This window comes from Nicotiana tomentosiformis, chromosome 3 (genome assembly GCF_000390325.3).
Source record: "Nicotiana tomentosiformis chromosome 3, ASM39032v3, whole genome shotgun sequence".
Lineage (NCBI taxonomy): Eukaryota > Viridiplantae > Streptophyta > Magnoliopsida > Solanales > Solanaceae > Nicotiana > Nicotiana tomentosiformis.
The window spans coordinates 55,339,854-55,353,198 of NC_090814.1; the positions used below are offsets into that span (position 1 = coordinate 55,339,854).

The 13,345-nt window shown below is 35.1% G+C and overlaps 1 protein-coding gene across 1 annotated transcript; it reads left to right on the plus strand.

Moving 5' to 3' along the window:
* The first annotated feature begins 8,278 nt into the window (after window positions 1–8,278).
* Window positions 8,279–11,157, plus strand: LOC104107860 (uncharacterized). The gene is made up of 5 exons (XM_009616774.4): window positions 8,279–8,807; window positions 8,888–9,193; window positions 9,278–9,656; window positions 10,391–10,531; window positions 10,612–11,157. The coding sequence occupies exons 1-5, from the start codon at window positions 8,502–8,504 to the stop codon at window positions 10,719–10,721; spliced, it is 1,242 nt and encodes a 413-aa protein (XP_009615069.1). The 5' UTR covers window positions 8,279–8,501; the 3' UTR covers window positions 10,722–11,157.
* The last annotated feature ends 2,188 nt before the right edge of the window (window positions 11,158–13,345 follow it).

Sequence of the window (13,345 nt, forward strand, 5' to 3'; positions counted from 1 at the left end):
TAGATAGAGAGGTAGTTGTGTAGCACCCCAAAAAATTTTGAAATATTTAAGCGCATTTAAGAAAGTTGTTGTGTGCTAATTATATTATTTTCTGTGTAGACGAGGACTATTAATATGATGGATATTAATTGGAAATGATAATAAGTGTACGAGGTGTATTTTAAGTGATATAGGGCATAAGGATAGCCTTGGGACAAATCAAGTTGAAAATTACATGATAGACTAAAGTTTCAAATGAGTACGCATAAGATCTAACTTTGGATGCAAATATATACATATATATAAGGATTTCTATGATGTAAAAACCATCAAATGAAAGATCTTCGAGTCTAGTTTCTAACGCTTCAAACCGTTTGTCATTTGGACATTCCTATAAAAAGTTATGATCAAATTACCAAAGGCGCGTCCGAAAGAAAGGTTGGCAGTCAAGTGCTGTCATAACATCCAGGTCCGCGTCCGAGCTTCGAAGAGGAGTGAAATGGGGATGCGAAGCCTACTAGGCCGCATCCGAAATCCAAAAATCTGGGCCTATAAATATAAAGTCGGGGGAGGAGAGTATTTTGAGTATTGGGGGTTAGGGTTCTTGAGGTGAAGGGGCGATTTTAAGATCAAATCAAGTCCAATCAACCAAGGTAAGTTGTTAATGGTGTTTTGGGTTGATTCTTACTAAATATACATGAGTTCTAACATCATTCTTGCATCCAAATGCTAGATTTCATCATCAAATCCTCAAGAATACTAAAATCACCAAAGATGTGATTTTTCAAGATTGAGCTGCTAGAGGTAATTTCAATGCTTCAAACTCTTTTATTATGAGTAGTTAAAAGTATTTGAAGCATTTGTTACGAGTTTTAATGGTTGAAAGATTGGATTATAAAACTCTAGTTCATGTCATGAATAGTACTTTTTAGAAAATAAGAGAGTAGATGAATATTAATCTTGATGATGAAATTGATGAATACAATGAACCTATGGAGTTATTTGTTAGCAAAAGTTGGAAGTGATCAACTAAGTAATCACCTGAGTTGTATATTTTGCAAGTGTTGATTATGAAAGATGATGAATAGTAACTTGGTGGCATTGGACAATTGATGTAGTATCATTAATGATTTTGACTAGGTATTAAAATATAAGAATGAAGTTTAATGGTCTAGCTTGTAAATTTATTTGGCGATTTGAGTTGTTGAAGGCTTGTAGCCAACTTATGAGCCATATATGGATATTGATCAATATTTTAGGTCATATTTTGATGTAATTAGGATATCTAATTGTAGATATCGACTTGTTGGTGATGTTTGGGTATTTTAATCAATATTGGAATGATGAAAGAGTATTGAAAGCTTGTGGGAGTTAATAAAGCGAAAGCAAGGTAAGTTGATTAAAACTTACTCTTCTTGAGGGACTTTCTCTAAAAGCATGTTTCAAGTTGATACTTAAGTTGTTTGCAAATGTGCTTTCGTACTTGTGGGGACAAACAAGTACAGATGTTTCCATGTACTAGAATATTATGTTGCATTTGTAGTATCTTGCCGTTTTATAAAATTTTATTTTAAATCTTGTTGGCAAAATGACACGCAAGATAAATGTTATAAGTTTTTATCAAAACTTACGTATTAACAAGAGTATACATATTTGAGTGCTAAAGATAGGTTTTCATGGAAAGTACTTCTTTTGAAAAGTGAAGAACAGAATAGCACTCGTGGTATCTTTTAAAGATTGATGCTAAATTGCTAAAGGTTGTAGCATGTAAAGGTTGTTTATTTAATTTTTGTTCAAATGATTTAGATTTTCTATAAATGCTATGAGTTGATAAAAATAGATCATTTGAAGATACTATGCTATAAATCTATTTTTGAAGTATCAAATATTTTGGGAGTTACTTGTATTCACCGAGATTGACTTCGAATATATTGTGTTTATTGTGATGAAACTACACGTGCCGGTGTAGGCGTAGATGGCCACTTTGTGGTATAGACTACGACAGAGTGCTCTCCCCCGAGAGAGTACTATTTTGTGCATTTATTAGCATGGCTGAGTCGATTCGTACGACACTACGATGAGACGACCTGAGCAAATATGGTATATGATACTTGCCGCTAGGTACATAACCTAGTTGACCCTCTTATGTCAGTGATGGTATAGTACTCCCAGTAAAAGGTAAGGATGATTATCTTATGTTTAGGCCTAAGGAGACGAAAGTGATTTCAACGACTTAAAACAAATGGAATAATTTTGTATGATTTTATCCAAAATCTTGGATTGATGTAAATATTTTAAAAGTTTATATTGTGGTTTACATTTTACTTGCCTTTTATTTTAAATGACAAGGATCATGAATTGATAAAACTTTTTATCGTTTTATATCAAATATCTATGCATTATCTTTTTTATAAAGTTTATCCCAAGAACTTAAGTTAGAGTAGCGTTATAGTGTACTCAGCTCTTAGGGGCCCCCTCCAGGGCCCCGCTTACTTTACATATTTTAGGATGAGGTATGATACATGGCATGCGGTCGGGGCTAGAATGACTCTCTTTTCGAGTTATTATGAAGCACCACTTTTATTTCATGGTAGCTATCATGTATATTCTTATTTTCTTTTGTTGGAATTACTCCAAGCGTTGGTTCTGTTCTTTGGTATAAAGGCTACATAGATAGTTGTATTGGATTGAAAAAAATAGGATTGTGGACGTCATGCATAAAGGAATATTCATTTAATTTAATTATATTATTTTTATGAAAAGTTTCATGTATGATTTTGGAAATAAAAAATATGTTGTGACTTGATTTGAAAATGTATAAGATTTTTAATTGGCTTCCGCAATTATACTTGGTCTTGATATATGGGTTGGTTCACTCGGGTCGGGTAGTTTGCCGGGTGCCGGTCACGCGAATTTGGGTCGTGACAAGTTGTTATCGGCTCAGAAATAATTGTGGGAATTCGAAAACGAGATGAAACATTTTCGGCTATTTACATTTCCCCCAAGAGTTCTTGAACTTCTTATGGTGATGGAGTTTAAAGCTCTCTCGGCTGAGCATCTGGTTTAGTTGATGAAGAACATTTTTTTTCTTTTAAGAGGAGTCGCTTCATCATTTCTTTCTTTTTCATCAAGGACAATTATGGGCTAGTCCGAAATTGGTATTTCTTTTACTCTCTTCTCCTCAGTCCCAGTCGAGGAGATACGCTTCCTCTTTGGATTCCTGTTTTTGCGCTGGGGACTCCGGGAGGAGGTACCTTCACCGGAAGTGCGAGTAGATTCGCGAGCTCTCCTCCAGTTAAGTGCATTCTGTAGTATCCGTTCAGTTTCTATCGGGTTATCAAGAGCTTCGATGTCGGGACAGACAATGGATCCTTTCGGAAGTCCTTTGCAGTACAAAAAAGGCAGTAAATAAACAGTTTCTAAGTTATTTGGTAAGATTGAAGGAAGGAAGAATCTTTGTTTACCATGGTTTTCGGCTTTCCACCCATATTTGGGAGCCATTTCTTTCTACCTTCGGGATTCTGGTGTAGTGATATCAAGATGTTTTTGTACCTATTGGGCCATATCTTGAACCCGTAATGGTTTACAATGAGTAGCTGGAATATGGAAAGTATAAAGTTAGTAACAAAAGAAAGTATTTTTAAAACATGGAAAGAAAATAGATACTCGAAGACTTACGGAAAAGGTTCCATGATTTAAGAATAACAGGTGATGTGGCCGGGAGAATGTCCCTGGTAGCAATAATAACGAACCGTTCCATCTATCCACATTCATTATCATCATCGACGCTGGTGAGAAGGGCATGATGACCGCATTTACTGAGTTTTAGCACACCCCCGCGGAAGATCTTAGGGGAGTAGAGGTTCATCATATGCCCAAGAGTTAGGGTTTCCCCGGTCTCAGAGTACAATGGCGGAGACAATCCACCGTACACTATTATAGCTCCCAAACGCACACGCAGGTATACGTGATCGACAAGTAATATAGGATTGTAAGTTCAGATATCATACCCATAGAGACTTGTGATTAACTATCAACTAAATTAAATTAAGACAATTAATCTACTCAAGCAATTTTCTAAAATATGAATATTTAACTAAAACTAATCTAGAATAGTAAACTATAAAATTAAAGGAAATAAGTCTGCAATCTTAGAGATGAATTCAATTGGATAAAATATTCTAGAGCTATGGGTTAGCTAACAATCCCGTTGAGTTTTCCACTTAAATCATCTAATTAATTTATCTGGTTTATTTGTTGACAGGGTTAATATTGCTCGTAGCCTTCTCCTGAAGTACTACTCGCCTATTCAAGCTAATCTAATGTCTATATTCCTATGGAATTAGAATTAACAAGAACGCATTAATAATTCCTGTATAGTAACCAAGCAAGGCAATTAGGTATATTCCCATCCTAACGGCAAATCCGCCCCCCTCAGAGTTAAGATCTTGCTCTAGTCAATCTTACATGCAATCTAGAATTCACTCTCCCGAGTTCAATCCTAGATTCGTTGATAGTATTCAATTGGGGATCAATCAATCAAATAATTAAGCGCAAGATTGAATAAATAAACCAAAACGATAAAATAATAAGAATAATTCAAGTTTCAAACTACAACGTTCATGTAGCACCCAAAAACTCTAGAACTAATAAACTATGAGATTAAAGGAAGAGAAGAGAAGAAAAACTAATTAGAAGCCTCCTTCAAGCGTGGTGTGTGTTCCCCCACGTGAATTCTCCTTCAAAGTATGTTCGATCCCCACCAAATTAGGTTTTGAACTCCTTTTATACGAGTTGGGACTGTATAGGGCCGAAATAACATTGTCCCGAGCAAAATAGAAAAACCCACGTCACTTAGCGTCCAGTAGTCTTTTGCCTACGTTTTTTTATTTGAATTTTAACTCTTTTCTTGACTTCCACTTGGGGGCCAAAACCCAAATGGTGCCCCCCCCCCCCCCCCCCATTTTTCTCCTTTTTATATTAGTTTATTTTTCTTTCTTTTTCTTTCGCATTTTATTTAATTTTGCTTCAAATTTCTTCATCTTCGTACCGCTTTATTCATACACAGTTAAAATATAATATTAAGCATAAAAAAATATAATTAATACTCAAAAGATGATTAAAAGTAATAGAATGTGAGGCAACAATAATTAAATATATGCATTTTCTGCCTAATATCAGCTATACAGATGGACCTACTTGTGCCAAATATATTTGGTACCGGTGGCAGAATTCTAAGATTATTGGGTCAATTCCTTCCCCTACTCTCAAAGTAAAAGGGTATGTTTAAACATACATGAACCCTGGTTTGGAGAAGGTGACCCTTTCTACCTCATTAGAGGTGAGGATTTTAATATTGTTCCAATTACAATCCTTCTTCACGACAGGGATGCTAGGAGGACGAATAGAAGAATGGTATATGCGAACATGCTAGTGTCTATTACTTTTTGGATTTGCAGGTTCTTTTTGTTCTTGAAGGTCAAAATTCGTGCTACGATGAAGAGGTATGATAGTGTTTGCGGTAGGAGGTTCAGACTTAACATTTGTCTCATTTGTTTTGTTTTTCTTTGGGCCTCAATCGAAGATAGGGCCAGAGTTTCCCATGGCAATAGTGTTAGAAGACATGATGGTAAGAAAATTGTGGAGAAAATTTTTAATGAGAAAGATGAAGTTTGCAAGTAGGGTTCTATGGTAAGTTGAATAAGAAGAGGGAATTGTAAAAGTAAAAAGTAAAAATAAGGAGTATTGGAAAAGTTATAGACGGTAAAAATTATGGTCATGATTACCTCAAAAACTGGTGGAAATATTTGCTGAATCACGGAACAACACGTATTCTAGTCATTAAATGCAAGAAGATGTGCGTCCTTTCAAGAGACTGTTCAGGAACTTTTCCGCAAAAAGAACTCTTATCTACTTCCCGGTAATACTAAGTTGCGTCATCGATGAGCAGGGGGACTATCTGTATGAGACAAAATTGGTTAGAGACAGCTGAACGAATGACGAAGTGACACGTAAAACTGAAGACAGATGGGACGTGAGTCAGCAAATAACTGGCACCGGATGCAAGCATGTGACCGGTACTAGGTGAATCCCAAAGACAATAGCCGGTGATAAAGATTCAAAATATTGACATCGGATAGCTAACCGTTATGCACCCGTTACAGGGAATATTTGCATTTATAGCTAACCGTTATGCAATCATTAATGACAGTTTTATTTTCATTTAGAGGAGCTTGATTTGAGTATATTGTCTCCCTAAATAAAGCTATAAATAGAGGAATTAGCATAATTGGTAGACACGAAACATTATGTACGAAAAAACTATAATCTGCTCTCATTCAATAGAACTGCTTTCTTTATTTCATTCTAAATTTTGTTCTTGCCATTGCTATCGGAGAAGCTAAACACTTAAGTAGGCTTGTATTTTCTTTAATTCTATGTCATAATCTTATTATTATTTTTATCAATTTCGTATTTTTCGGTCAAATCGATTCACTTATTTTTAAATCACATTACAAATTTAACTTTAACTTTTTACTTGAACACAATCAAGAGAATAATAAACCGGCCATGATGTTTGCATATGTCCTAATGATTGTGTTTATCTTTTCCTAAGGGACCATTGACAAGGTTAGTATTTGTGTAATTAGTTATAGCTGATGAAGAATCACCGGTGTACCAAATATGCTGAGGTGAAAAAAGGAAAATCAATTGCGTTGAGGGATTCATTCTTTTATACTTTAATATTAAATAAATTTGATTAATATCGGTGGTTAAGGCCGAGTCTTTTTGAATGATGAAATTAGCTTTTACTAGGAGGGTAAAATAATTGGCAATTGGCAGAAATAAAAAAGGAATTCAGAATGCCGATAATGGTTTATTCTTGCGTTATAAATGTCAGCAGTGTGGCAAAGGCTAGTTATAGTTTTTCTCATAACTATACAAACGATCAATGGTGGTAGATATATAGTATATGTCCATATTTTCATTATAATTTTAATTATGTAAACTATTATCATTTGGTATAATAAAAAGTGCAGATAAATACTTATCAATTTCTAATTTTGGGTCAGACTAGTACTTCTTTCGTTCACTTTTACTTGTCCAATATTTTAAAAATAAATTATCGCTTTTACTTGTCACCTTTAACATATCAAGAGAGTACAATTTTTTTTTCATGTTATACCAATTATATTAATTATTTATTGCAAATTATTTTCTCTAATCTATTAAAAATATGCATCAATTAAATTAATATAAATATCATGATAAATTATGCATTCATTTATTATTTCTTAAAGAATGTGTAAAGTTCATACTTCATGGTGAACAAATAAAAGTGGACCGAGGCATAACTAAATACCTATAAGGTGAAATCATTCCCCCCTCCCCCTCTCTTTCAAATTAAGGATGCACGTTAGAACTTTACGCTAATATTTTGTTCCTTGTTTGGGTAAAATAAATGAACTTATAGCCCGTTTGGCCGTGAATTTTTTTTATTACTTTTTTTCGATTATTTTTTATTTTTTTTCAAAATAAATGTTTGGCTATAAAATTTTTAATTTTCACTCGACGATGAATTTTGATTTTTTTTAAAAATTTGAAAAACTTTAAAAAATTATTTTTTAAAAATTTTAACTCAGATCACTCACAAAAATTCAAAAACAATCCAAAATTATATTCATGTTCAAATACAAATCTAATTTTCAAATTGTGAGTTCGAGTTACCCAAGAGTAAGGTGGAGAGTTCTTGGAGGGAGGGGGCCGAGGGTCTATCGGAAACAGCCTCTCTATCCCAGGATAAGGGTAAGGTCTGCATATATACTACCTTCCTCAGACTCACTAATAAGATTATACTGAGTTGTTATATTTTTACGATTCATACGTACGTTTGCCCAATTAGTATTAAAACCATTTAGCCATTTTTCTGTTAGAAAAAACGTTGATAGAAAATGCAGGACCGTCATCTAAAGCGATTAAAGCGGTAACTGTAGTTACTATTGCAGTGTGTGGTTTACACCAGGTGGCAACAAATTTGCATGAGAAAGGACAAATGTAATTGCTACTGTTCCCCATTAATTGCATAAATAAGGGCAATCTTTTCCTTTTCCTTATAAAACCCCCTACTAAGTGGGCCACCCCACTACCCTTAACACATACTACTCCGTAGTAACAGTGGAGAAAAATTGTAGAAATTGGAAAAGGAATAAATATAAATACAAATAAATAAAGCAAGGAGACGCCGTTTGATTTTTGAATGCGTGTCTCAAAATAACCCTGAAACCTTAATAAAAGCAACCCTCCACTGTCCTCAACATTCCTCCACTTCTCCCCCTGTTTTCCTCTTTTCTCCTTTTTCTCTCTTTTGCCTTTGGGCCCCTCTCGTAATCCTAAAATACCCCACACTTCCCTCCTTCATTATTATATCTTCTTCAACCAGCAACCTCTTGTACTACTCATATCTTCAAACTTCAAACTCTTTTTTCTCCCTCCATCCACTTGCTTCTTTTTTGATTTCTGCCATGGCTAGTAAATTTGAAGAACCAGAGTTTTGGTTGCCTTCTGAGTTCCTAACGGACGACGAAATACTCTTGGGACTTGGGAACTTGAAGAAGACGGAGGGACGCAAGAATGATTTCTCAGACTTGAATCTCTGTTTCCCCACTGATTTCCCTTATGATTTTTGTCCTCCGGCGTTGGGTTCTCCTGTTGACTCTTTTGTTGCTTCCACTGAGACTGAGAGCGACGAGGAAGACGCTCTTACTGGGTTAACTCGTCAGTTAACTCGTATGACTCTTAACTCAAACCTTCCCCAGCATCAAATCGAGGTAAAGGCTTCATACAAATATTTACATATTTCTGTTTTATCACTTTCTATTTCTAACTTTTGCACTTTGCTGTGACTCAGAAAAATTGGGTGCACTCTGGCTCACCCCAGTCAACCCTTATTGGAAGCTGGTCCGGTCGGAGCTCCGTGTCTAGCAATTGTAGCCCAAACGGGTCTTCTCCCCCAACTTCGCCGCTTGGTGCTCAAAATGATGCTTGGAATCTGATATACCAAGCAGCGGGCCAAGTTGCAAGGATGAAGATGCGTGGCGGTTTTGGACCCACCCGAAATCAAGGCCTTCCCGGACCGCCTCGGAGCGTTCATAATCCGGTCCACACTTCAGCCCCCATGAAAACCCACAACTCTTGCTTCAGTAATATTACTCATGTATGATATTTCTTCATTTGTGTATGTAATTTTATGTGGGTTTCCGCGGTCAATTTTGTCTAATTACTGATATTATTGTTGTAGTTTGAGCAATCCAGAAGAGAGCAAATAGCGAGGCAACAGAGCAGTGCCATGTTGAATAGGCAAGTGAAGAATGGATGGTTTAACGAGCTGCCTGTCTGTCAAAATAGAGGCTTAAGGTCAGGATTTGGAGTTGGAGCTTTTGTGGAGAGTAACAGATGTGGAAGGGTAGTGGGTGATTCGGGTCAAACAGGATGGTCTGGTCTGCCATTTGAGCAGCAAAAGCACTATCAACGACATTCCGGGTCGGGTATGCGGGCGGGTCACATAGGTGGATCTGGTAACAGTGGCGTTGTGAAGAAGAGGGAGTGCGCTGGCACTGGCGTTTTTCTGCCGAGGAGATATTGTAGTCAGAATCCAACTGATTCACGCAAGAAACCAGGTACTTCGTTTCTGTTCCAGTTGTTTATTTTCAATTATTTTTGAACTTTAATTTGCTTTTGTAGATTGTCATTTTCTGAGACTAGTGGGTATTATCTCAATGTTTGCCTAGTGTGTTGCTACTGAAAAAGCTGAACCCAGGAAAGTAAAGCAATTTGCTTTGGACTATTCATATTTTCTGATGTTTTTAAAATTTAATAAAATGGAAAATGGAAATAACTCGTCCAATCAAATAAAGAAATGCAGGCTTTTTTCCCCTCGTTCTTAGCTAGGTCCCGTCGCTGTCAAGTCGGAGCTGCCACATTGCAGTTTCTTTTTCTGCTGTTTTGTCCTTGTTCCTCGTTGAATCTGAGCTGGTTTTTGATTTTATTTTCCACTCTAAAACCCCCTTTCGGCTAATATAGAAAATGCCAGAAATTAGAAGAAATAAAGGAAAAGTGGTGCTTTATTGCTTTATGACTTGTTGCTGCATTGGCATTTATTTTTCCCTACAGTATACTATCTTTTGTCTTTTGTTTTTCTATTCTGAGTTTGACAGATTACAAGTTCATTTTAATTCAAAATTAAATAGACACATTGAATGTTCGCTTAATGACATTCCTGTTGGTAATTATTGTTGTTCCAGGAAGTAAATCTGGTTTTATTAGTATCTGCTTTAGTAGTTTCATATGTCCATTTTTACAAAGCAACAAGTTGTATTAAATGCTCTGCTTTCTGCCTCTGCTGCATATACAGTATGTTCCACTGCTTGGCTTCCTGCTAGGGTTGTTGAGTCTTTGAATAAGAACGTTGATGGTTTAAATGGCATTCCTTCTCACCCCCAGCACCAGCCTCAGCTTCATCTTCAACTGCCGCGGTTCAATGTTTCTGAATATGGTATGCATAAATTCTGTAACAAGTGAATTTTCTGTCTTAAATTAATTTATGCGTCCAACTCTAATGATATTGTTGTGCAGAAATAATAATGGCTAGGAGAAATGCACTGCTTGCACAACAGAGGAGAAATCTACAACAAGAAGGAACAATTAATCTTGAAGTACGCCTTCCTCAAGAATGGACGTACTGACTTTCTTTATTATTAGCTTCAAAGGTTTATCAGCAAATGGTGTCTTTTGGTTATAAATTCCCTTTTGGTGTTAGGAAGGATTGCAAGTAGAAAATAGGTTAGTTCAGTGATAGAATATCCAAAGTCAGTATTTTGTGAAAAACAAAATGTCTGAATTACAAGGAAACGGTTCCTGGTAATCAGAAGAAAGGCAATAAGTGATGTTTAATTTTCCTTAAGCTTAGTCTATTTAGAATATGAAGTGTTAATGCCGATTATGGCCTTGGGAGTATTTTGTTTTTGTTGCCTTATAAAGAAGATCAAGCAGCACATAGGGGTTAGAACAGGGGAGTTTCCCTCAATTTTTGTTTGTATAATAAGTGGAATGCATCTTGTGTTTGGGGGTGAGCTTTAAAATTTCATTGCAATGGCCAAACTTTGTAGGCTTGAAGATGCAGATCCATAACCCTCCTTGTAATGCATATCGCTATATATATATATATATATATATATATATATATATATATATATATTACAATAATCAGATGATGTTTTCTAAGTTTTTCACATAAAAGATTGAACTCTGTTCAACACCCTTGTATATCTATGCTCATATGGTATCAGTTTGCAATAGAAAACTCTGGCATTAGTGAAAAAAATGAGTTGGGAGGAAAATGCCCTTTCTATACTAAGAGGGCTCAAACTAAATGTGTTATTCATTAATCTTTTTTATTAATTTTCTAACTTTTGAAAACTTGATAAACATGAGTACAAGTGTAATGGAAGACCAAATTAACAGGAATTAAAGTTTTAAGCTAATAACTTGAGTACGCACAATTGCAGTAAAGATTCAAAGATGATGGAAAAGTGAAAGGTTAAAAGAAAAGAGAGATACGAAAGAAGATTGCAGCTTTTGCGTGACTGTGCCGTACGAGTAGGATTTGAGTCGATGGGGCCCTGGTATGCAACTCAGCGACGTCGTTTCTCCTCTTTCATTTGAAAGGACGTTATTGGGGTGTAGTAGTACAATATTTGAAAGGGTGGAGTGGGAAACATTTTTGGTAGTTGTGATATGGTAGTGCTTTCCTTGTTCATTTTTTTGACTTGGTCAGACTTCCTCTATACCCATGCATTCTTGTTTTGTATCTTTTCAACTTTCAAAACATATTTGATTTCTATTTCTAGTAAACTCCTCATTATTCGTCGAAATTACACATAGAAAGACAACATTGTTTATTCAAGGCTTGATACTAACATTGTCCCTCCTATATTACAATAAAACATACTAGCTTGTCAACATTTTTTTGTTTGTGTTCGAATTAGTTTATTTTTTGATAAGCCAAAAATTCCCAAAGAGATATATAAAACTCGGTGAATATAAAACTTGCTGTGACAAGGCATTGCTAATAATAGCTGTTAACAAAAGGGAGAAAAACGAAATGCTCAACTTTTGCATAAAGTTCGAATAGAAGGTTGAATCTTCTACAGGCTCTTTATATATGAGTTTCTTTATCCAACTAATTGAAGCATTCAAACATAAAGTTGTATTACTATGTGAGGTGTTGTCCGTTAGTTCCTTGAATAAGTATAAGAGTACAAAGTTTTATAAAAATAAAAGAAATTATATTATGGCTTAAATTGGTACTGATTTTCAAATTACCGCAATGACTTTCTCAAAAAATTCATCACCTGCTAGTTCTTCCCTATTTATCTTGAACTTGAAGGGCTAAAACAGAAAGGAAATATTCGATTCAGGTTAGGCAAAACGATTAAGCGGAACTCTAAGAAAAATATATTACATTCATATTATATTAAAAGTATATTTAGAATGTGTAAAAATGTGGTAATCTGGTTTGCTTTGTTTAAAAGAAAAAAAACTAAGGATTTTAAACTCTATTCAAATTGATGAAGCTGTGATATTATTAACTCTTAGATATTACTTTCCCCCTTGTGTTTGTCAAAGAGGAAAAGAGAAAAGTTTAAGGATTTTTATAATGTTTTATTTTTTAGAAAATAAATCCGAGGATTAAACAATGCCAACCATAAATAACGGGTCTGGTTTTTTGAAGAATGTTACAGCAAATTTGTGGATTCCAAGACGAAGACCATACTTCCTTCTATTTAATGGAGTACTTAAAGACAAGCTTTACACTTTATGCAAAAAAGAAAAGAAGAGCAAAGGCAATATAGCTTGATCATACTTAAGTGGATTAAATACGTATAAGAGGGGTAAAGCTGTCGGACGTTGTGCTTTACATTGTCAGTAACCAACTTTTAGATGCAGACGGTTTATTTATTGACCAATTATTTATATGAGTTCAGCTTATATAATTCATCATATAAAGTTTTTAAAACTATTGTAGATTAATTTTAAAACTAATTGTATGTAATAATTAATACCAGCCACGATTACGATCATTCACGGAGAAAAAATGCCTTCGCAGAAAATCTTCTAGGAATACAAATGGTGTAAGTGTTGAAAAGAAAAAGGAGTTGAAACTAAGTTTGATAAATAACGAAGGCAAACTACTGTCCTCCACACTATCAGGCCTATTTGACAAAAACAAAATTTAATGATCACTCAGTCGATAGGTGGATTGAATCCTTCACACTATCGGGCCTAGGAGCTAGCACAGGGAAATTAA

Coding starts and splice junctions, on each gene's coding strand:
- LOC104107860 (XM_009616774.4), top strand. CDS start 8,502: ATGGCTAGTAAATTTGAAGAACCAGAGTTTTGGTTGCCTTCTGAGTTC. Junction 9,194..9,277: donor GCTTCAGTAATATTACTCAT/GTATGATATTTC, acceptor TTATTGTTGTAG/TTTGAGCAATCCAGAAGAGA. Junction 10,532..10,611: donor GTTCAATGTTTCTGAATATG/GTATGCATAAAT, acceptor ATTGTTGTGCAG/AAATAATAATGGCTAGGAGA.